We start from the raw sequence: 25,658 nt of genomic DNA on the forward strand, positions 1-25,658 counted from the left end.
TCGGTTAGGCCTTGCTGTGTGGCGGAGCTTAGCCGGGCGCCTTGCTGAGGCGCCGCAGCCCCTGGGTGTGCCCCGCGGCAGCCTTGCCTCAGCCTCGCGGTGAAAGGGGCCTACCCTTTCCAAATAAATCTCTTCCCCGTCCCTCCTGCCCAAGCCCGCCGTCGTGAACCGACTCTGTGAGGGACCTTGGAATTGCTCAGTGTGAGGGAGGTTCCCGCGCTCGTCGTGAACCTCGCTGTTAGTCTGAATTGCACAGGTCTACCTTTCTCGCGGTGTGGAAGTTGTACGTATGGAAGGGAGAGGCACACCTACTGAGAAAACTCACTGGAAACTCTTAAAAACTGCCCTAAGGTGTAGAAGTATTTGCATTTTGAAACTATTAACGATGTTCATAGTTTAAACTGATGGTCTTCCTTCGCTGTCAGAGAGAAAATCATGGTTACAAAACCTGACAGTACAGTAGGTCTTGCAGCACACGCGGGGGTAGAGTTTGCGTTTGCTACACGTTCTTCGGAATACAGATTCTTGTTTCTAAATTATTTCCCAATGCACTTGTAGTACTGGGAAAATAATTGAGCTCTCAGTTTTTTTTCCTCAAATGCACTGTCAATGTAATGAGCTTTATTACACCTTAATTATAATCAAGTTAATTTGATTGGCAAAAGCTCAGTTTTCTAAGATACCTCAGTGTTTGAAGACTCCTCATGCTGGGCCTATCCTGATGTCTGAAGTGATGCTGAAATACAATCTTACTGTGTTTTCAAAAACTCAGCTTTCTTCAACCAGCTGCAGAATGTTTTATTTTTCATAAGCTCAGTAGGCTGTCTTCAAGCATACAAACAAGTGCAAATCTTAACAACTGCCTGTTTGTTGTAATAGGTTTTGGCTATTTACTTTTAGAAAAATGAGCCATTTATGAGGAATACAAAATACAGTATGAGGCTAAGGGAATAGCCTACTTAAAGGAGTATCACTAATGATAAAGACCAACAAAATCCCACCTTGGATCTGATTAAAGGTTAAGCTTGTTCAGTTCTCTAACGTTAATCTGATAATTTAGAAGCATCTTTAACTTCTGGTTAACGTCTGATTCCTCAGAAGAATAAGAACTGTTGCAGGAGAGTTTTTGCACTCTACTCAGTAGCTGGCTATAATTTATTTCAACCTTGAAGCCAAGGGTTTAATTTTATTTCAGAATTGTTATCACTTTACTGGAAATTCTTGGTAAACCTATATTTAGTCCCGTGCACTTCTGCATTTGTGGCAATGGTTCTGTAGTTCAAAACTGGATAAAAGTATTCACTTTCTCAGAGTTGACTTCTACATAAACTGTCACATCTTTTTTTTTTTTTAAATGAGAACAGAAGTTTTCCATTTTATTTTGCTTCCCCACTAATTATCTGATACCGATTTCTTCATATGTCTCTGATTAATTTTTCTTTTTGAACAAATAACCAACTTGCGTGGTCCTCTGTCAAAGGAGAAATTATTCTGCTTGCCTTTCACTACCCTAGAGCAGTCCGTGCAATGATTTTTAAGTTTTTAATATTCTTTGTACTGTGTACTATCTTACTACATACACATTTACATTTTTCTGTAGGGTCATTTTGTTTTCTTCTTGGGACTTTGGCTACTTTTAGTAAGGAGCAGTGCAAACAACTTGTAAAGTTTGTAAATAAAACTATCTTCTGAAAACCTTACTGTGTTCAACACATATCCATGACATAAATGCTGCTAAGAAGCTAAAATTAATTTTAGAAGTGGTTTAAGTGAGAATGTTTAATTGCATTTTTTTTTGACACAGGTATGAAAACTCAATGGGGTCGTCCAAAAATATAATAAGTGAGCCTGTTGATGTGGAGGAAGGCTATAACATGATGGTAAGACATTCAGCTGCTATAACAGTGTGATAGGATTTTTCCTACTGCAAGAAAAACTAAATTTTCAAGTTGAGATTCATTGATAAATTGGTTCATTTGATTCTAGAAACGGAATCAATTTAATTTATTAATACCATGATGAGAAACTTTCAAAAATGTATTTTAGTGTAGAAAAAAACTGAGTATATCTTCTGTTTTTGCATCATTTCCAGTTGTGTTAATATATTTTTTTTTTCCACTTTAAGACATTTGTTTCAACTGATCTCCATTTTGAACTGCTTTCATCCTACCTGTGCCCTAGTGTAAGACCATAATGTTTGGTTACACTGATACAGTGGTGCTCTTTGAAGTAGCTGAGGTTAGAGTTGAATTCGTTTTCTTTGAGAATGCGGTGGATGAAACTTGTGGTTTTATTTACAGCAACATATTCATATATGTGAACACCATTAAAACAAGAATCCTCATAAAATGTCTTTTAATATTGAGAGCCATGCAAAGAAACAGTACACACTAAATCACGAAAATCTGCTATTTCAGGCGAAACAAATTTGTAGTCAGATTGTATCTTCAGCACTTTGAAGAAGGTCACTTCTTTGGATAGTTAAGAAGCATATAGGAGGGATTCAGGTGGAGGAAGCAGTCAAAAACCCATGTATCGGTGTCACTTCACTCATACGAAGGAGGGTATTAAAGCTTGCTCTTGTCTGGTCAAACGAAAAAACTATGTTGATACCCACTATGGCCTTTGGCACAATAGTTTACATTTCTCAATGGCTGTATGCTTCATTATTGCTAACTCACCTGCTAAGACCACCTTTAAGGGTTTGTTGTTTTCTTTTGACTGTCATCTAAGTTATGGAGAGTAGAATTTAAAGTCAGGCTCTAGTTTCGTGATACAAAGTACGTGGAAATCATAGAATCATAGAATCATTAAGGTTGGAAAAGACCTTTAAGATCATCAAGTCCAACCATCAACCCAACACCATCACGCCCACTAAATCATGTCCTGAAGTGCCACGTCTACACGTTTTTTGAACACTTCCAGTGATGGTGACTCCACCACCTCCCTGGGCAGCCTGTGCCAATGCTTGACCACTCTCTCAGTAAAGAAATTTTTCCTAATATCCAGTGTAAACCTCCCCTGGTGCAACTTGAGGCCATTTTCTCTCGTCCTGTCACTAGTTACTTGGGAGAAGAGACCAACACCCACCTTGCCACAACCCCCTTTCAGGTAGTTGTAGAGAGCGATAAGGTCTCCCCTCAGTCTCCTCTTCTCCAGACTGTACAAACCCAGTTCCCTCAGCCACTCCTCTTAAGACTTGTTCTCCAGGCCCCTCACCACCTTCGTTGCCCTTCTTGGACAGGCTTGAGCACCTCAATGTCCTTCTTGTAGTGAGGGGCCCAAAACTGAACACAGGACTCAAAGTGAAATGTCATTTTGAGATACTTCTGCTTTCCTTATAAGCCTTTCGGCTTGTAAAAAGTAATTTAAAGACTCCGTTTGGTGTGGACTAGTGCAAAGTTTTACACTTACATAGATGTGAGTAATGATCTCCAGAAATAAGGATGGCAAACAACTGTCTTGGTGGCAGTTGTGCAGAAAGGAGCCTTGGGATTATAGAAGGTTGTATGTGCAACAAGAGAAATTCTGCTTGTACATTACGGAGAGTTGGATTTGCTCTGACCAGGGAATGGGGACTTTGGGATTGAACTAGACCTGCAGAGGTCCTTCCCAGGTTTTGTTACTCTGTGACTCTGTAAGTTCTTTTAATTTATGTGTGATATGTCACGACATGTGTTGTATCATAAGTGATGGAAAGGTAATACCATATTGAAAAAAAATCCCATGCATCATTTTGAGATCATTAAATGGGGGTATCATCTGTAAGATGTGAATAACCTGTCCAGGGTGTTTAACATTGAGGAAGTCTTCACTGAAGTATTTGTGTCTGCTTTTGGACATTGTATTTCAAAGGCAAATGTGAGTCAGTTGGAGACAATCTAGAAGAGAAACCCTAAGTACTCAGATTTAGAAAACTTGAAATCTGAGATCTGGAAAACATGAGAAAAAAGGTTAAAGGAATAGGGATGGTAAGCCTGGAAGATAGGAAGACCATTGAAGGATGAAATGGAACCTAACAGCATAAAAAAAAAAATAGGAAAGAAAAAAATTCAAGTGGTTTCCAAGTCCTCTGCGTATGGCAAGAATGGGTGGGCTTATGCTGTAGGAAAGCCATAGCTAAATATTATGTAGATTGTGCTGAGTGAGCACTGTCTGCTGGTGGAGGATTTGAAAGAAAGGATGCAATATATGAGGAAAGATTTATTTGTTTACTTATTTCATTTTTGGCAGTTGGGGATGCCATGGGTTAGCTTTACTTCCAGCTAAGGTGTGTGTTTGGATCTTTTTTGAAAATTAAAGAAGAAATTAATGCAAAGTGCAGCCTGAATATTCTTTTGGGTTAAGATGGACACATTTCAGAGGCAATTAAATTAAAACTATTCGACTCTGTTCTGAAGTAAGCTGCCACAAGTATTTGCATTGTAAGTTTATACAGTAGTTCAAAGTGATTTTAAAACAGTTACATGACATGCGTGGATCTCAAACTGTTAGATTGGTGATGTATTGTTAAGCAACAAGGGATTAAAAACCCAAACCGAACTTGATTCAGCAGAAATGGTCACACTTAAGAACTTCTAGCAAGCATAGGTAATTAATTATATACAGTAAGGATAGACTAGAACCAGTTTAGTACAGATCCTGGTTTTGTACATGCTTTGCTTGGGTTTCTTTTGGCCAAAATACATCATTTGCTTTATTTATGTCATTAGTTTTCCAAAAGTTCACTTATATAGCAGTGCTAGTTTTTTTCTTTTGTTTTCGTTGTATTACATGGTGATATCTCTGGGTAGGTCCGTGGAGCACTAGATGGCACACTGCGGCTTTGAAACAAGCAATTGAGGACATCTGGATGAGAGAAACGAAAGTTAAATACTGTTGTATAAGCATTGAAGGAAAAGCAGTTTCTCATTTTTGTTGCATTTCCTGCCACCTTAATGAATTATAGCCACTCATCTGCTATATTCTTTTTTACTGTATTTTCTTTCTGAAGATGTACTAGTACTATAAAACAAAGTGGTTACAGGCTTGAGTCATGTGATGGTAAGAACGAAAAGAGGAAAAATGCGTCTTCTGATTAGTGCTATAGAAAATCAGTGTGTTCGTGCCTAAAATGATATTTAAATTTATGGAACTTCTTGGTGGTTAAGTTTGTCAGTGTTTACAGGTAACTTGGTCAGCAGTTTTGTGCTATCATGGTACATAAATTTATCATCACATTATAAAGTTTGGCTTAATTTCAGGTTATTTTCTGAGGAATAACTAAATACACTGTAGAAGCGGCAAGATTTTATCTAATTAACATCTGTCAGTTGATACAAATATTTTTGAATATATTTAGTTTCAAATGTCGTGTGATGGTGTATTTTGCAAGTGTAAAGAAATATGTTTATTAGGTAAATGAAGTTCATCCTCAGTGTCTCTCATTCTGTCTTGGAACAGCTGCAGCTTTCTAGTAAATAACAACTAACTTGAGTTGCCAGGCAATACTTTATAGGTTCTTGTCTTCTCATTGAAAGAGAGGTAGGCTTATTATACATATTTTAGAAGGTTCTGATATACCTTGTGCCTTTCTCCAGGTTCTCTCCAGTCAGCTAACTCATGTATTTTGGTCTGAAGCTGCTTTTATCTTGAATAATTATTTCTAATTAACACAAGCTAACTAAAATGTTTGTAAAGTCTAATGTGGTGCTCTAGCAGCATTGAGCATCAATTAAATGGAGGTTAAAAATGTAGACATAGTGTAGACATACCCATACTGAGGGCTGGATAGTAACTTTCATGTCATGTTGATGAATCAATCTGCTCATCATGCAGGAAAATGGTTGTGGAAATGAATATGTACACCTGTTTTGCATGTTTGAGGAAAATTCAGTGCCTGTGCATCCGCTTTGGATAGTTTAATCATATATTGGATGAAGTTAACATATCAAGACAAAAATACTTTCTTTTCCATCCCTGTATTTTTTGTTTCCAGGCTTCTTTCCAAGGCTCTAACAGCCATGACAAAGTGAGGAAAATAGTCGCAGAAGAGGGACGTACAGCAAGGAACCTAATTGCATGGAGCGTTCCACTGGAAAACAAAGATGATGATGGTATGTATTCAACAGCCTTTCACCAGCTGTTTCCACTTCCATCCATTTGTCCACTGGAGTTGCTCTCCTGCAAACATGTTTCTCACATAGGATTTTTCTATAAAAAAATAAATGGTTATGTTTAGCATACACAGTATAATTTTAAAGCTTTTTTCCAAAATGCACCCTGCAGTTGACAGATCGCTTTATAAAACCTTCACAGTGACAGATTAGAAACTGTTTTCATTTTGTCTGTAAGCAACATGTAAGACTGTTCTCTTTTGCCGATATTATCAAGATACTCATGTAATATAATGATGTCCTCTTAAGCTATATAATAATGTTGTCTTAAACTGATTGCTTTTAACTTGGGAATTCAGAACTGTAGGGGTGGCGTAGAACAATCCAACAAATTGCTCTCTATGCTCTAAAACAAATAAGTTTGGAAGTTTGTTTTGGTATCACTTCAGTCGTTAGTAAACATCTGTGAAGAATCTTTAAGGAAGGGGATATGTGGGGACAGTTTTCCATAATGCAAGTCCTCAGAACAGTTTTGTTACTGTTGTAATATTCTCTTGTGGTATGATGACTTAAGGAGCCAGGAATTGATTTTAATTTTATACTGCTCAAGCTGTTCCAGATGTCAGAATGCTGTTTTTGAGGACTTCATCTCAAGTATTCTTGTAGCTCACATGTCCCTGTGCAGGTGCTGCTGCTTTTGAGACTTAGGCAGGCGTGTCTAAAAGTAAATTTTTTTGTGTGTGCTGTGAAGTGGTTGAACACTGGAACAAGTTGCATAGAGAAAGTGTGGGCAATCTTTGTCCTTGGAGATGCTCAAAACCTGACTGGACACAATCCTGGGCAGCCTGCTCTAGCTGACCCTGCTTTAAGCAGGGAGGCTGGACTAGATGATCTCTGGAGGTTCCTCCCAACCTCAGCTGTTCTGTGATTCTGCCAGTGGAGAAGATATTTCTATGGAAAGTTATGTCTAAGTTACAAGATAATTAACCCTATGTCGGAAGCAAACTGACACAGAGTTTAAACTGTCTTTGGCTTGCCTTATGCGCTAAGGTGTATTTGTGATGTTTTGTTTTTTTCTTTTAAAACTGAAAAGTCTGAAGTCACAGAAGAGGATGTATTGCTTGAAAACCTATTTAGATGTTTGTACGTGGACATCTGTATAGGTCTCATTAAGGAAATTGCATTCGTTTCAGAAGGCGTAGCTGTACGACTGTCGAGCAGTGACAAGCAGAATGACAAGCTTATGTTTGTCAGCTAAGCATCTTAAACCCAACTGCAAGTGCCCACCATCACAAGCTTTGGTTTCAGGTTCTGACCCATTTACTTCAGTGTTGTCCCAGCTGTCTTAGTACATTTTGTATAGCAGCATCTTTAGTAAGCAGTAACTGGTCAGCAGAAAAACATGCACTATGAATCTTTGTTAGCTACATATAGGACGAGAAAATGGAAATAATTTAAGACTTGAGCATAACCTGACCAAGTAGAATGCATACCTCCCAGCTTTGGATCACATGCAACAGCTACCAAGTTTATTATCATGGATATGTGGATTTTTAAGTGGGCCAGTTCTGTGTTCTTGTGGCAGCTTCATTTACGTCTGTCTCTAGAAGATGCATTTATCTATTTGCTAGTCTTGGGTTTGCCTGCATGTTCTTGAGTTTGATAATAGATTCATTGGTATTATTGGACTAGTCACGTATGTCATTTAAATGGAATAGAATTGGGGCCCAAAGTATTTATAGATCCTGAATTAGACTTTTGGAGAAGGTAGTAATATGAATGAGCATATGTGAAAGGACCATGGAGTGTATTTCTGACAGTATGTTTGAGCTAGTTGTGAGTTGATTCAATTTCTGTTTAAAGCTTGTAATACTCTTTTAGGAACTTTGAAGTAAGACTTTTTCCTTAAAAATCAGTGCATTTGAGTTGTAGATGAATGTTTGCTCTAACATTTTCTGCCAAAACATGAAGAATTAATGTAAAAGTGAATTTTTAGCCTTCATTAAACAGTTAGTATGATAATTAAAATCCAAGTAGCTATACTAATTTCCTTCTTTTGGTTGCATTAGCACCATTGTAATTTTTAAACTTTTTGTCACTAGTTCTTTCTTCTTTTTAAAATTTCTTCATTAAATCATAGGCTGACCTTTTTGCAGAGTACAAAGAATCGGATGATAATTGCCTGATGGAAAATTTCCCTGTGGAAAGGAACTTGTGGCTAATGAAAGTCTGGCAGAGCCAGATCCTTTATCTCTTGACCCTTGTCTTGGCATAGAGGGTATATATGTTGGTGTCAGTGAGCTCTGATGCATTTTATGCTGATCTTTCAATATGTATTTTGTCCCTGAGGAATAATACAGCAATATTATGAATTAGGGCAGTTCTTACACATTCAGGGGTTGTGTAAATCAGGCCAAAGGTTCAGGTTGCTTGAGCCAATCCTGCAACTCTTCTGTACAAAGCAGAATTTTATCGTTGGGCAGTTTCTTCTGCTCATAATGTTCAGAGGTACTGCTTTGGCACTAACTGTGATTTAACATTTTAACATGTTAAATCATTATGAGGGTTTTTTTTTTCTGCAGAAACAGAGTATGGGCATTTGCTATTACTAGTGGTAGTGTTATAGAGGGTTGATAAATGAAAATGCTGGATTTGTTTTTTCAGTTTGTATCCTTTCTTTTCCTATTTCCTTTAAAAATTGTGTGCCTGTATCCTCCATACCATTTAACTTTTCCTCTGAAAGACTTGTGTATTATATATAGAGGACATGGGTAAAAGAGCAATAATGAAAAGAATTGCAATCAAAACCTTGTAATTCCTTAATGGAAATATATAGTTCCTGTCAATAAGAAATATTTCCCTAGAAAGGAGAGAGATTTCTGGAATGGCAGGTGGCACTTCTGTTACATGCTTTGGAGCAGCATGTGCTCTTGTTATGTCAGATGTGAAATTCTTGTTATTAATACAGATAATCTCCTACAGATCTCCTTTAGCAAGATCCTGATGGAATAAATAGGTTTTGCAGTGTGTGATGAAAGCCATGAAACTTGTCTCTCTTTGGCCAAGTAAGGAGGTTGGAAGAGTCATGACTGAAAACATTATGTGTAAGCCCTAGCAATGTTGGATCTGATTGTAACCGGCAAAATATAACATGAAGGGAAGGGTATTCTTTAAGGTTCGTAAGTTTCAAACCTTGAATTTCACTGAAATGAATGGGAATTCAGTCTAGTACTGGTACGTGAGTACATGGCTGTTATATTCTGGATGAGACAGTGACAGTGATTTGTAAAAGTAATTTTGTGCAAAATATATTGCTGTAATTCAATCTGGAGGTGGAACAACATGGAGAATTTTGGTTATATCCATGCTTGAAGGGAGTAATTTCTCCAGATCCTTAACATCGTACGGTTAGAAAAATCGTGTCTACCACTGCTCTACAAACTTTAAAAAAGATGTTTCTTAAGATCAACAACGGCACCAGCTGGGCTAGTAAGATAGATTCTGGAGTACAGACTGGTTATATGTAGCAATGGCACTAGAATATCGACTGTCTTACAGGTTTTATAGATAATGTGGAAGAAGAGAGGTGACAGAGTAGATTCTCGCACTGTGTATAAGAACTGGAGGAGGATGGCAGAATGCTTACCCCATTGTATCCTCAGATTCATTCAAGGAGATGAAAAGAAATAGAATTGAAAATTGTTATCGTTCCTACTGAAGGTCTGATGATGAACAGTGTCAAAAGGCCCTGAAACAACATAGGCACTTGATCTCTGCCATAGTTGAGAACAGAAATGAGGGCTGCTATTAATTACTAAAGGTAAAGGCGATTCCCACGTTTCACATATCAGTAAAACTATCCAAAAAAAAGAGATGAGAGGGATGATGGTTGAGATTGTTAGTATAAAAGATAGCTTTTGAAAATAGTTTATCAATGGCTTTTTTTTTTTTTTTTGGAGATATTAGCACCTCAGCCTTTTGTGACAGGAAGTCTTCACAAATCATAAACCCTGTGTGCTTCATATTTAATTACCAGACAGAGAGGAAATGGACTTCAGGTGTAAAATACGACTGTAGCTCCCTGAATGCTGCAAAACTTTGCTACTTTATATATTTCACATTGGCAACTTAATAGCTAATGAGATGATCATCTTTGGTCACTACTGTTCTCTCCTTAAAATTTAGTAAATTCCTAGCAGGTAATGCCCTTCGTCTGTCACTGAATTCCTGTGCATCTCATAGCAATGCTGGTATTGTGTCGTTACATACCAGCAGTCACTGAACATACACATAATCATTGAGAAATGCTCTTGTGTTGTCACTACTTGTGAATATAAAAGGAGAAAAACAGAAAGGCAGATGTCATTTAATAACCAGTGGCACTTCCTAGAAGAAAAAGAACAATAAAGCTCAGAAATGTGGCTGCTGCTGAAATACAAAACTTCTTGGCCCATACACCTTAAGAAGAAATTAGTCCTTGCCACCCACTATTTGCTTTTAAGTTTGAAAAACCTGGTATTTACATAAGTTGTCTTTTCCCTAAATGTATGCCTTATATAGAAAGTGCCTGAAAACCTGCTTTTGTCTTTGCAGGGGACTTGTTCAGACATTGCCCAGTTCTGAGATGATGAATTGGTGTTCTGTTTTTTGTAGAATCTACAGAGACTGCAAATTTTTTTTGCATTCATCTGCCCTTTTTTAATTTGAACATACCCATATTTGTTTGTAAGCGTTTTCACTGTGCTAGTTGTGTGTGCCATTGCATTCAAAATCTTGTCTTTTCAGAATGTAAATCATGTCAGAAGAGAGACTTTGGTGATTTAAATATTTCAGTTACCATAATTCTGACATGGAACTGATCCACAGTTTAAGCTTTTTCGTGAATAGGAAGTTTTTATAGATACGGTAGCTGAATCAGACTTTTTCCTGAATGCTGCTAAATTGAGTTCAATGTATTAATTTGTACCTGTTGTTTTTGGTTAATGTAGCATTTAAAAAATGAATTATCAAGCAAGTAATTTTTAATTTGTTTCAAAATTAAAGGCCTTGTTCCCTGGAATAGCCAATGATGCAAACCAGCTGTACAGCTGCCATGATTAAGACAGGTTTACAGCTGCTTTACATAACCAGAGCAATGTAAAACAGCTGGACTGTGTTAGGGAATTTGGCCTAAGAACTGTTAAAAACTCAACTGGACAATTCTGAAATTCAAGAACGATCTCCATGGTCTAGGAAGGAACTATATTCAACTAATGCATTTTTTTGCTTGGCTTCATCCAGCTAAATAATCTTGAAACTTTTACTTAGATGTAATCTGTGCTGGAGAGTACTCTTGCCATAGTTAGTATTTTGTCTTAACTTGCCTATATTTTTGGTAATTGGATCCTGTGATTTTCATGTTATGCAAGTTAGATAGTAAGTTGGAGGAATAAAATTTTTTTTTTTTTTTTTTTTTTTTTTAAATTACCCCTGAGCAAATCTCAGAGATTAAATGCAAACATGTCAGGTAGGCCTAGGCTGACATAAATTTATCTATGCGAAGGTAACTCTTAATGAGTTAAGAAATTGCCACCACCACAGCACTGAGACCTGAAATCATCTTTTCTGACTGTGGGAATTTAAACTGATTTTGGAAGCATAGTTACTAAAGTCACTTCATATAAGCAGTGTTGGGAGACAGGTACGTTTGAGAAAGCATTTCAGATCTTAAGGGGACTGATTCATGCTCTGTGAATGTTTTTCTTTCTTCCTTTGGCTACCTACATGTAGGTGAACTAAATCTAGTCCTAAGTTCTCTTTTGCCCCGTCTTTCTTGGCAGAAAATACGTAAACATGCCGTCAGGTTATTTGAACAGTTCAAGAAAAACTAAATTATTACATTTGTTTTTCCTAAGAAAGGTATTAATTGTATTAATTCAGTAATATCTTGTTGAATAGTCATTCAAGAGCAGACTTCTTCTTAATCTATATAGAAAACTAGTGTCATATTTGGCATGTAGATTGTAGTGACGTGGTTTTCGGAGGCACTGAGCAATTACAGGTAGGTTATCTTTGTTTAATGAAGTCTGTAATTCTTGCCTTTCTTTGTAATTTTTTTCATTTTCTTTGTGTTTTCTTGCCATTTTCCACATTCTGAACTGTGGAATATATATGTGGAATATACAATTATACAAACCTCTTAACATTTAAATTGTGCCCATATCAGCACGTTGCAAGACGAGATATGTGCATTTTAGAATGCTCTATCTAATTAAAATTGTTATTGTTGATTAAATTGTCAGTTGTTTCTCCCACAGGAAAATCAAAATGGCAAGCTGGTGGAAAAACGAAGAGGGTGACCCAGGGAGCACACAAAACTGCAAAACAGGTATCTGCTTATTTTTTATTATGACATAAAATTTACGGCATAAAAATGTTTTGTGGTATCACTGATACATTATTGTCTGAATAATACATATATAAAACTGTGCATGCATTGTATTTTTAAAGCATACAAGTTTCAAAGTCAAGTATTTAGAAGTTAAAAAGTATCAGGTTATCTTCCTCAGCCTTTACTTTTGGCACTTCCTAACCTCTGGATGTGTGACGTCTTGGCATTGAAGCTATTTTAAGGAAAGTGCTGTTCAGTAAAATGATAGAGGATATTCTTTCTATAAGCATGCTGCTTATACAAAGGCTACCTTTCAGCCCAATTTCTAATGTAAGGAAATGCTTTATTTCTTGACCTCATGTTAGTGGCTGGAGTCGCTATGTCTTGTTTTGGAAAAAATTAGTCCAGGTGAATAGGATTTCCGAGAGTTACAACTGGAAAGCAAGTCTGAATGAGAAGTGTCAAGAAGAAACGGCTCTTATTTTTATTAATATTTTTTCTGTGTGACTGACAATCTTTATTACATTAGTAAAGTAATATCTCAATCTTTCCTATGTTGAATATTTTTAACAGTTCGTTTTCTTTGATTAGTGGATTTAGCCATTAGAATGGCTTTAGCCATTTATTATTTTGAGACAGACTGTCCGATTTTGATAATACGGCATATGGAAGATGTTATTTAAAAAAGAAAAAGATGTTCTGCTTCCACAGAGATGTGCTTGCATCTTTAAAACATAGGCATGTTATTTTCCCATTTTAGTTGAGCAACTATTAACCTTGTGTTCTGTCTTCATGTACTAGTATGTTACAAGCACTGTGTATCCTGGTTTTCTTGTTCTGTGAAGGTGACATTTTATTGTTGCAGTTGTAGCTCCCTTTAAGGGTTTACCCTCAGAACTTTTTGGGTGTAAGAGTAATGTGCTACATAGTTTGGGTTCTATTTTAGTCACCTGGGATTATGTAAATACTGAATTTTCAGGAGAATACTTCGTTGTTATTCAGCAGCTGTGTGGGATTGCTGTACTAAAACTACTGTAGAAACAGTGCATTCCTAGTGGGTACAATTAAGGTTTGAAATGGGCTGCTGAGCGTCTGTGCATTTTGGCACTTCATCTTGGCATTCGGCACCTTTATTTCTACTGCATTTCAGACACTGGATACTGCTGTAAATTGTTGGCTTTTTTGTTACTTTTTTTGAGCCTTCAGTTTTAATTTTCCTTTACATATAAATGGGCCACTAATCTCAAGAAAATAAACTTACAAGAACTCTTTCGTATGATCTTATCAATCTCATCTTCCTCTTATTAGGGTCCTGGCAAACCTACATTCAATACACTTTGACAATCCTGAGAGTAAATATACACTTCATACTTTCCAGAACACCAAGGCAAGTTCCTGAAACTATTTTGGGGGGGGAAGAGAGATTCAGTTTTAACATCACTTTCATCATCCACACTGAGTTACTCAAGATACAAGAAGGAATATAAAAGTATTGTCAAAGGCTAAGGGCTCTGAGATCACTTACAAGATTCAAAAGTAAGTACCTGGAGCCAGTTAAGAATGATCTGTAGAAATTTACAGGACTGGAGCTTTAGAACTCTGCTCAGAAAAGTTTAGTTCTGTGTCCTTGTGTCTTGCCGAGTGGCAAGAGGCTTCTGCCTCAACTACTAACCAAGGTGAAAAATGTGCTGAGAGTTAGTTGGAAGCTCTAGGCACAAGGATGTGCGTAGAGTTATATGGCTTGGGTATAGCTCCTTGGTGAACATGTGGGATTGTTGCCTTATCGTTCTTCAGACTACACTGTTAGAAATACTTTGTCCTGTACCCATACGTTCCCTCAGAATACCAGAAACATCGAGAGATGATCATCTCTGGAACTGAGTTTCACTATTGCATCACTCTCAATCTGAGCGTGACACTGAAAAATATGATCGGGTCAAAAGTACATACTTGTATTAAATACTGTTAATTAAAACTTAATTCCAGTGGATGAATAAGAATAATAAAGCTATAGCTGTACATCAGCATAGAAACTACAGTCTTGAAAAGTCTGTACCTAATGCAGCATTTCTTGCCTTTCACAGTGAAAGATTAGTTTGATTCATTCGAAAATTTACTTAAGATGCTTGCAGGTTCTGTAAAAATTGTGCTGAACAACATACAGATGAGGTCAGAAATCCTGCTTGCGTTAAACATTTGTACAGAATATAGTAGCCTGTGTAAAATATTAGTAGTGTCTTAAAAGTAGTCTTCGCTGCAGCTTTTAAATTTGAGTGAGTACTGGCTTTCATTTCAGTAAAGTTGGTGCCAGTCAAACTTGATTATCATCAACTTTGAAAGTAGCTTGCTGAGTTTGATCTTTTTTCATGGAATTTCTGGAGACTGAGGTGCCAAACATGGGACACAATTTGGGTTCTTCTCTGAAAATTGACCTGTTTCCTTGAGTGACAGATACCAGGCTGTGACAAATTCACATGTACAGTGTTAGAACTGATTTGTATGAGGAACTTAAAATATTACTTCTATTAGCTAACCGCCAAGTTAAAGCTCACCTGCTTGTGTGATTGTGTTTACAAGAAATTTGGTGGTTGAGGGGTTTGTGTCCTTTCAAGGGTGTTCTACTGGAATATGAATAACTGTAAATGTTGCTTAGGTTTTACTTAGATGATAGAAATTTACTTATGGGGTAATAATGGAACTGCTACAACTTACAGTAGTTAATACAGTTCAGCATGCTGTTTTCCTAATTAAAATACAGATGACATCTAAGAGGTGATACACAGATGCCAAATGTAGTATGTGGTTAGCATTTATTGCTAAATATCAGAACATATGCCATGATGCTGTCTTAAAGATACATTTGGAAATATATCTTCAAATAGTGGGAATTATGCATGGTTCCCATTCCAAAACAACTGATCCTTTGTATCAACAGTATTGGCTGAACCAATAGAAACCTGATCACTTTACTAAGGTCGCATTTTATAAATACAGGCAGCAAAAGGTAACACTGTTATTTTAATATAGCTATTTATGATTCTGTAGTTAAGGTGGTGTCATTATAAACTGTATTTTAAAGGAACTGTAAATTAGCCAAGATAAGCTTTACTTTAAAGGTTTATGTACAAGGCCTCAGCTAATGAACATCTTTTCTCCAAGCTGTTCTTTAAGAGGCGACTCTTATGTCATAGAAGAAAAAATACAAACTACTCTGACATATGAAACCTTTCTGAAATTCCTGTTCATTGGTTGTTTATGACATGCATCTTTTCTGGACATGTGTCTCGTGCATACATTAGCTGGGGTTCATCTGGAGTACACTTAGAGCATTTTGAGATATATGTAAGGGTAGCAGAGATGTTAGTATGATTGTAGCAAATCAGGTTCCCATTCTTGCCCATCTTACAGGAAAATCAGAATGTGAACACAAACGCAGGTGAGAGCATAACCGTTTTGACAGCAGTGTCTACCTTCCTAATGACAAAGTGGAATTTGCTGTGTTGAAGGCCATGTGGTACAGGTAGTCAGAGCACTGAGGGGAATAAGCAGACTGGAACCCGGAGAGAGGCTGCCAAAGAAACAGGGCTCTGGAATTCAGTAAACAGTTCTGCAGATTCTCTCTTCATGTCAGGGTTCAGCGCCTTGTAATGGGAAGCTGTGTTTACAGTGTGAATTTATCAAAGAAGGCCCCTAATATCTAGAGAAGAAAGGCATTTATGTTCTTAATTACAGTGATTGAAAAATTTGGTTATTGCCTACTTTCCCGTTCTGTAATTTGAGCATGAGAAAGAGGAGTTCATTTACATGTTTCCTAAACATGCAGGGAACTTTTTGCAGCTTAGGCACAATTTGTTGGAATTCAGGAGGGATCCACACAAAACAAAGATCCTCTTAAGAACAGTGAGGAGAATTTTCTCTAGACTTTGTACAATCTTTGTGTCTATATATTTCATAACAAAAATATTATTTTAGCTCTTCCTTAAAGGTACTTTCATTGATAAGTCTATCCAAAACTATGCTACAGTTCCTGATTACCTTATGCTGCCTGTACTCTAAAATGAGTTTTCTCTAAGAATTCTCTGTCTCCAAGTATAAACTCACCTGCCATCAAACTCTTTCTGGCACAAAGAAATAATGTTTCCCAGCTTTTTACATAGGGGGCAAAAAGGCTTGAATCCCAGTCAATTGTTCTGCTATTTACAGTATTTCTAGTTAGTGATTATATATTCTAATTATAATCTCTGTGTAATGGTTTGTGTCATGTTGGTTTTGATTATTTTTATTCAATTACCAAAAGCGGAGTTTTTAGAATGGCATTTTGCAGTAATCCCTACAAGTGTACTCCAGTAAGAATTCGTTTTCTGTAGATCTGTCCCACAGTGGACCAGTGCATGAAAACTGCATTAAAGGTGCTATTAAAATGAATGCATTAATGATGAAAAAACAACAAAAAGAACATGCTATTGTAGCATGTAGTTAATACCTCCATCACAAAATGGCACACGGTTAGGCATTACTTTTGAGTTTACTGGAGGTGCTTATCCACCTAGCTTATAGAAGTCTGAACGGTAGCAGGATTTTTCTGTTTGTTTTTTGTTGTGGGAGAGAATTTCAAGTTTAATAAGGACAATGTCATGGGGCCTAGTGCTGATTTGTATTTTCAGCATCCTTCAGAATCTTTTGGAATATTCTGTGCAGGTGAGTGACAGTATACCTCTATCAAGGAGACATATCCCCTTATGACCGACTAAGCTGAACGCACAAGGTCAACAGATACGTAACACTGAGGTGGCATAACGGTACTTGCAAGTAGGTACGTAGCGACTCCTGCCTGTGCCAGCATTTATGAAGACAGCAAAATGTTCTCCCTCTGCTCCCATCACACTTAGCGTGTTGGCAGTTCTCTGCATCTGTGCAGCAGAGTAATACTGGATCAATTAGCCTGCATATTAACACATCAAACAACAGATTTGTTGTAGTTAAAGCTGTTAAATTACAACTTAACAGCATGAGGACACTTTCAGACTTGGCCTACATAGGAGCAACTTGATTCATTGGCACGGCATTTACGTTGGGTTGAATTGAGCTTGCAATGTTAACAATATGGTGAGTGGAAATCTTAGTACAAGGAGTCTTCTAAAGTGTGAAAGCTTCCTTTAGTAACTGCTTGCTGGCAGCTCCTCTGCAGTGTAGCCATAACACATCGATCAAAGGGTCTAGCCACATCAGCATCTCACTGGCATTAATGCTTGTATTAAAAACAATAAAGTCATATGTAAAGTCTTGGTAATAGAATTTAACCGTGATGGAATATTGCTGGTATGATTAATAGAAAAATGTTTTTTTTCATCTCTGGATGCACGTACTTGTCAGAATAAGTAATACAGGATATGTAATTAGAAAGTGTAACATTACAGTGTGCTAAGAGGCAGCATATTTTGTACTGTTGTGCAGTGTGTATGTTGGGTTATAAATGTCAAAGAAACAGAATCTAGTTCTACATAGCTGCTGCCTGTATTTAAGATAAGAAAGTGTGTTTTAAAAAACTCATGTAGTCATCTTCAGTGAAAAATTTCTTGTTTACAGATGTTTGAATATGTTGACAAAATGTGTGTTGCACAGAAATCCAAGTCCTCACCCTACTTCTGTTTGTTGTTTTCTGTTGTATTGTGTTTTTTTCAGACCACTACCATAGACTGTAAATTAACATCAGCAGCAGCTGGAGATAAAAACTTTGACAAAAGCCCAACAAAAATAAGACAGCCTCGAAAAGTTGATCTGCGAGCTCGATACTGGGCATTTCTTTTTGACAATCTCAGACGGGCAGTTGATGAAATCTATGTTACATGTGAATCGGATCAGAGTGTAGTAGAATGCAAGGTACGTCTCCAGTTGTTCTTTGCCTGTTGCCACATGGCTCTTACTGTGCTTCCTGTATACTTTACAAAAAAGCCACATGAGGACTTAGAGCTTCAGAAACATGCTACTTTTTGATTTCATTTAGTGAAGGCTTGTAAATAGGAAAACTGATGGCATATTTATTCAGATTTAAGAAGATTATTTCACCTTAGAGAGTGACTAATTTTTGAAGTGTGTAAAACTTCATGATGTGATGAACAGTGATGTATGAGATCTCAGTTTTCTGATCAAAGCAGGTTTTGCTTATTTGAGTTCTGATTTTTGTTAATTTTCTCACTGAGCATGGGTTTATTTTTTTCCCCCTGTATTGTTCTTTACTGTAGGTGGCACTGTTGTGATTCAGCCTTTTTCATGTTCGTTTGCTTCCTGTTAAGTAGCTTGATTATACATTGCTCCCTTTTTGCAGTGATAGTGATCACTCTTCTCATTCTCTCTGTGGTGTTAAGAAAATGATCGGTGCTCAAGCACAAACAAGGTCTGGTTGGTATGTCACTGTAAGGTGCACTTCCTAACTTTGAGTAACCTGTGTTGGTAATAGCTTGTGCGTCTGTTTTATGTTTTATGATGATTTTCTAGTAGAGCTGTAGAAAGACCATTGTCATTTAATAAAAATCACTCCTTCTTTAGAAATGGAATTTATTGCAAGCGTTAAAAGAAGCCAGAAGAATACATTATAAAAGAAATGTTAAAGATATGACTTCTGTTTTCATATTAAACATGGTTGAAAACTCAACACGTTCTGGAAAGGATTATCTAATCACTAAAAAATTACATATATCAATTTAAGTAAGCTTTTTTCCTTATCGTATGCATCTAGTTGTCTGCTGTAATCAGACACGGCCAAATTGACTTTGAGATTAGCGTACAAATACGTTTCATTGAAAGCAGGTTTGAAAACTGAACAGTAGCTAGAGGCTTCCAAATCGCTGGTTGGTCTAACACAATTTAACATTTACTGAACTGTCTTCCTGCTCAGGAAACTTCTCTGGAGAATTTTTTGGTTTAAGAAAATCAGTCAGCCTTGCATTGTAATTAGATTATCATTTTAAAACTTTTGTGACTGAAAGAACAGAAGCGTATTTGTGTCATTATCACATATTTTTGGGGTTGGACGTCATTCAGCATTTTAATCGTGCTACTTGATCTGTTCTCGAATGGAGATACTACATAGCCTGAGTCAAAAGTCTTCATTTCAGTGGACGCTTGCCAATGCTGTATGTCTCTGTGTGTATCAGATTACTTGTTTGCAAAACCGAGGTGGAAAAAACCAAAAATGAGTAAACAGGGGAGTCCAATGTCATGTGTCGTAGAACTTATGTAACATATATGTTGGCTTTTACCTTTTAAAAGATCTTTCTTCTCGGGGCAAAAAAGTGCCTAGCACGAGTAGCTGGAGTATGCGTTTGTGCCATGATCTTTTGTTTGTGAGGTTTTCTTTTAAAGGTTACTCTTAAATGATGGTTATTACTCTTCTGATAAATTGCTAAATATTCTGCTTATTAAGCTATGAAGTATAAAACTGTTGAGTCTTGCAAATCAGTTTTACTAATAATGTTTCACTTCTATTAATTCTATTGATTGTCATCATTTATTTTGGGCTGGTTATTGTTGACAGATAGAGTCCAGTTTCTACCAGAGATGAAGTTGTCAATGCGTTCTAGCTAATCACTTGCAGCTGAGTATCTTAACTGCTGTCTTTTGAAGTGAGCGCTTTACCTAACTCTTAATAAATAGGCATATAACGTTTTTGGTACTACATACATATGCTTCAACTAGGGAGTGATCAACTTCATCATTAGTGTGGAGGTGTGTTTTAATTTTGGATGGAATATTAGTGATAATGAACAACAGATCCTTGTGGAAACTGCAAGTCTTCCTCACCTCTGATCCTGAAAAGCCAGTGCTTGCTGTCCTCCTCAGCTGAAATATCTTGTCTAAGCGCAGCTTTCATATTATGGAATATATAGAAAGTGTTTGCTGTAGTACCTCAGCCTTTTAGGAGTTCATAAATTAAAATCGTGATCTAGTCTGAGAGTTCAGTTGGCAAACGATATTTATTAAGAAGCACTCATGTGACATTGTTTCAAGAGTTCATGTTAGATTAGTAGAAGGCCTATGTCCTGCCTTAAAAAAGCTTAACTCAGTCTTTGGTTTAATCATCACAGTTTGTCCATGTGTGACTCAGTTTAGGTAAATAATCATAATTTGCTCGTCTAAAACACTTACTTGTTTTGTTGCCTTGGCTTTGGTAGTCCTCTGTACATGGCTATCATGTCACTCCCAAGGACCAAGTTTCATACTTTGTATTGACTGTTCTGATCGTGTCTGGTCAGATCTTGCAAGATCTCTGGTCGTGCCTTTTCTTGCTACCTGAAAACATTAAAGCAAAGAACAGAATGTAGACTCCCTGATTTGTGTCAGCTTGGCTTGTCCACTGTCGCAGGAAAGATGGCTGTAGCAAGGTTCTGCATGTTATTCCAGGGATGGCTCCAACCACTTGAAAGTGCAGGACTGTGAGGGTGCAAAGTGTTTTTATGTCTCTGAATGAGGTATGTGTGAATAACGGCATAACGTGAATTCTATGTGGTCTGATGAAGTATCTCCCTAACTCTGCTGTTGTTGGTAGGATACCAATAATGCAGACGTGGCATGGCAAAATATTTTAAGCTTCATTGGCAGGAAAATAACGCCTATAATATCTTTTCTTACGCTTTTGGACTGAGGAGGCCAGGTTTAATGCAGTCATACCATGTGTCTTGTCTGTCCTTGTATAGCCATGATTTTCTGTCTGTAGGTGCCATAACTTTTAATATCAGTAGACCAATTTATATTAATTTAGTCATTATAGATTTCATAACAGTAGGTGACTAGCTTGGAAGAAGACATCCTGTTAAGGTTCCCATGGCAGAAGAAACTGCCACTCAATCTTTATCAGACACCAGACAATTCAGAGAGAGAACAAGAGAACATGAATGTACCAACTGAAGAAGGAGGGATTGTGTGTGTCATTGTCTTTTGTTTTGTGGGCTTATTTTAGTTTTGGTTTTTATTAATAAGAATTGAAGTGCATGTCATTGTGTCATTTCTGGCACCAGAGAGACAGGTAAGGAGAACATGGGAAAACAGGCTCAACTAGATCCACAGTTTGTAGAATCCCTTAGGCTTTTTTGCTTGGTGGTTTGTGTTTTGTTTTGTTTTGTTTTTATTTCTCTTTGGGCACGAGGAGTTCAGCTAATTCTTACGCTTTTTCCATTTTTATGTATGACAGTACTGGTCTTGTGAGTATTTTAATTTTTAAGATGAAAATTCCGTTTGTAAGGAGCTTTTACTAAGGTTCATGCTAAAAATGAGAATGGCATAGCTTGACTTTTATGTTGTTCTTTGTAAACTTTTTATATTACATAGAAAAGTAGCTAGTGGTTAAAATGTTACAGGAGATCCCAACAGACACATCAGCTCAGTTGAAAATGGATTACTGTATTTCTGCTATACCTAAAGAATTGAGAGGATTTTAATGAATGAGATTTCCATATTGCCACATTTGCTTTTCAAACTCATTTGACAGAATGTCTTGTTAGCTCTTTTCATGAAGTATCATTTTTATTTTTACTACTGGACATATGTGGGATACAATATTAAATAAGGAACCAAAATGGTTAAACTGTTAACTTTTCCTTCTTTGTTTTTTTAAGTGGGATTTTGAAAAATTCTCTTTATTAAGATAAATCCATGTTATCAAAAACTTCGTTAATTTCAACTTTTTAAGTGATATCTCCTCAAACTTATGTTTTGGTCAAATGGGCATGTGCGGTTCTATTTAAACATTTCAGTTGTCTAAAGATTTCTTCTAAAAGAAGACCTGTGTAAAAATGAAATGTAACAACTTCTGGCATTTAAAACCTTCTATTAACTTGGTATAGAAGTGTTGGATTCTTTATTTTGTACCTTTTGCTCGCTTGTATTTTTACAAGTTGGTATACTTTTATTGATTACGTTGTCACTGAAGATAATGTTTAATGCTCCCAAATTGTAAAGGGCTCTAGTGGCTGGTTGTGGTTGAAACTGCAGATGAAAGGGTTGTGGTAAGGATATAAACAGTGGAAATGTGTGTAAGAGGATCAGTGGTTGTGTATATTTTCTCTCGGCTTTGGGCACTGCTGAAGTTGGTGTTTTGCTATTGATTTGGAATTCAGAACTCTCAAGTCAGTATATAGCTATATAGATATAGCTGTGACGCTTTGTATGTAAAGATACAATGAACATGGTTGAATTACTTATAAAACATAGCTCAAGTTTAAGCATCATCTTACTGTACGTAAATCAGTTTGTGCAATAGTGCTAGACAGAGATTAGGTAAATTCTAATAGATTTGGCTATAACCTTCAACATCTCAAAATGCAAATTGTATGGATATCCTGTGCATTAGCCAGGTTACTGTATGTCTAATGTTTATATTGATATTTTATTACCTAGTATTTTCCAGGTTTGGATGGTGAGCTTAGGCAGAAAAGAAATAGTAATGCCTTTAAATCTCTTTCTGCATATGAAAAGGAATTAAGCCCAAAATTACCTGTAGATGAAGGAAGGCAGATTCTGTAGTCAATTTTGGCCAGTGGAATTTTGGTTAATGCAACAGAGAAATGGGTCTGCTGCTGCTATTCTTTATGGTCTTCAGGTGTCTCAGCATTTACATGTATTTTTTTTATATGTATGTATATCTATAAAACCAAGACACCACCCACTTACATAAATTGAGCAACTGCATCCAGCAACTAAGGATACAGTAAGGCCAGAGGAGTCTCAAACTACTTTAAATTTAATTGTTGGGATTTTTTCATCCTAGGATGAATTAATGGTTCCAGCTATTTTGTTCCTTTCAAAACTGAATTTTATTATGTAAAAATTTAGTTCTAGGTTATTTTTAAGTTGCTGTTTAGCATTACTTAATGCTTGTACAAACTTTTGTCTTTCCACCTAGTATTACTCATTGGTATATTTCTGTAAGGTTTTGGCTAGGGTAGTTCCTCTCCTGGTTTCTGAAGCTTACAGATACATTCTTGTATCAGTCTACCTTGAGTATAGTTCAGTGAAAACAGTTTAATTCTGTTTGAGATTCTTATTCCCTCTTCTGAAATGGAAAATTCAGCAATGAAGTTCTGTTCTGATTCTCATAGACAGCAACAAGATACTCTAAAGAGGTGGGTAAAGCCTTTCCCTTAAAAGATTTGACATGTTACATGATGTTGTTACGTGAAAGAACCAGCTGAAACAACTTTAGTTAAGGCCTTCCAATTAGGGTGAAATCTGTGAGAGAGTTGGAGTTGATTGAAGGCCTCCCAGAAGGAACTTACTTCATTGGCATCTCTTGCTGAGAATGTCTTGTGAGTGCTGCTTGTGGTTCCGGGTGTGCTAATTCTAATGATTTCAATCTATGCATGCAGACTGAAGCCCATGGTCATCCAGGCTGATCACTGGTTTTTAAGACAGCCAGGAAAATAAAACTGTTTCTAAATGTGTTGGAGCTGAAGGTAAAAAACCCAAGATTTTCCTAACTTCAGTGAGAAGGAAATCTGCAATAATGCAGTATAATGGTCAGGTTGATCCAACAGGATCTTGATCCTCTTTCCACTGGTAAGAGCCAATTCAACTCTGTCTGTCTTACTTTTTTTGGAGGATAAGTTTTGGGGTTTTTTTTATTTTCTCCACACTTTTCAGCTTTACAAATGTGAAAAGTACCAGATGCCATGGAGCAAAAAATACAGAATCAGGATTTGATACTGAAGTTTTTTTTGGAAGAGAGAATTTGTTGTGTGTGTTTCACTTTTTTCCTTGTAGTGCCACAAACCCTAAGAAAGGTATCCCAAGAAAGGATTATGAGGTAATTTATTTGTTCTCTGCAGGCCTCTTAAGTATTCTGTTTAGGTACATTGCTTGTGTTCCAGTGTCCTGGATTCCTCTGGGTGAAAAAAATCTTGGCTTTCAAAGGAATTAAAAAAAACCCAAACAACCCAAAACAACCCAAACTGCAAAATCTGAAAGTGTTTTTTAATTCAGGTTTATTCATCATCTTTTGCTTTTTACACCTAAATTCTTTTAATTGCTAATTATTTTCCCATGAGAGTCTTCTATTAAGTGTATTTCTATCAATTTTGTAACCATTTTGAGCATTAACGTAATACCTTGTTGTACTGATGTCTTCCTTCTTTGAACCTCATTTCCAGTTTGAAGGAGAATTTCAGCATGGAATGAACTCTGTTCTGTATGATTGAATCTATTTTCTTTTTCTTCAGTAAAACCAAGGTGATTACGAGTTTCCCTGAAAGCCTAAGCGAATAATGTATATATTAGAACATGTGTAATTCTTTCAGTGTTTCTCGCAAGACAGTCTCTCAGATCAATAGGGTTTTATGGAATATGTATTCGAATTGTTTGAGAAGGTCTAATTCTGCAGTTGGAATATGTCAGAAGTATGCTAGGCTGCCACTTACCCCTCAGTTATAAAAAATACGTGTGTTCTGTTTCTGAATTTGGAGATAGGTAGGAAGAGCATGTTTATGTCTCTTTCTGAAGAAGTACCCTGCGGCCATATTGTGGCAGTCAATGCCAAGTGAAAATCTCTTTTGTGAGCGTTCTTCCTGCCTCTTTTTGGACATTTACATTTGTCATCTTCCACAGATGAGTCAACGGTGAAGGACAGGAAAGTGGGGTAATGGTTGGGCATTCGGTCTCACAGGATGGAAATGGATGAGACCGTTCAGAATGGTAATCTGTTCTAAAAAATCAGATACTGAAGTCGGCATCTCTTCTACTTGGCAGTCTGGATAATCCTATTCCTGCTTCTCCGTCCTTTGCATCATATGTATAATTTTTTTTTTTTTATACTTTTTTTTGTGTAAATAGTGTGATTAAGTCCTTGCCTGTGCCCCCTGACTGCTACATTCATTCTTATGGAGAAAATTTACTTCAGTAACGGTTACATTTTTCAGGAGCATATCCTCGGCAGATAGTGGCTTATGGCTGTCACGTTGTAGGTGAATCAATGAGGAATAAACTGAGACCAGATATGGTGCATTTGACACTTGGATCGAAGAGGCCATGTGTTCCTGCAGCTTTACTATATAGAGTTTGCAGCTTAGTGGCTTCTGCAAAGACAGAGTGAGTGCATTCAAAAAGGCATACCATTGGGAGAACTTCAGTTACTGGAAAATTATCCTGTTTTTCTCCTTTCTGCATCTGCTTTAGAGTCTTTTTTTATATATATATAAATATATATA

The 25,658-nt window shown here is 36.8% G+C and overlaps 1 protein-coding gene across 1 annotated transcript; it reads left to right on the plus strand.

The window, feature by feature from the left end:
• Positions 1-1,804: 1,804 nt before the first annotated feature.
• LOC104621147 (S phase cyclin A-associated protein in the endoplasmic reticulum-like) lies at positions 1,805-18,345 on the plus strand (the record flags this gene model as incomplete). The annotated part of the gene is made up of 4 exons (XM_010287563.1): positions 1,805-1,880; positions 5,978-6,095; positions 12,392-12,462; positions 18,148-18,345. Coding segments are annotated over 4 exons (463 nt in total), but the record flags the coding sequence as incomplete, so codon positions are not given.
• Between the last annotated feature and the right edge of the window lie 7,313 nt (positions 18,346-25,658).

This window comes from Phaethon lepturus, unplaced genomic scaffold (genome assembly GCF_000687285.1).
Source record: "Phaethon lepturus isolate BGI_N335 unplaced genomic scaffold, ASM68728v1 scaffold57675, whole genome shotgun sequence".
Classification (NCBI taxonomy): domain Eukaryota; kingdom Metazoa; phylum Chordata; class Aves; order Phaethontiformes; family Phaethontidae; genus Phaethon; species Phaethon lepturus.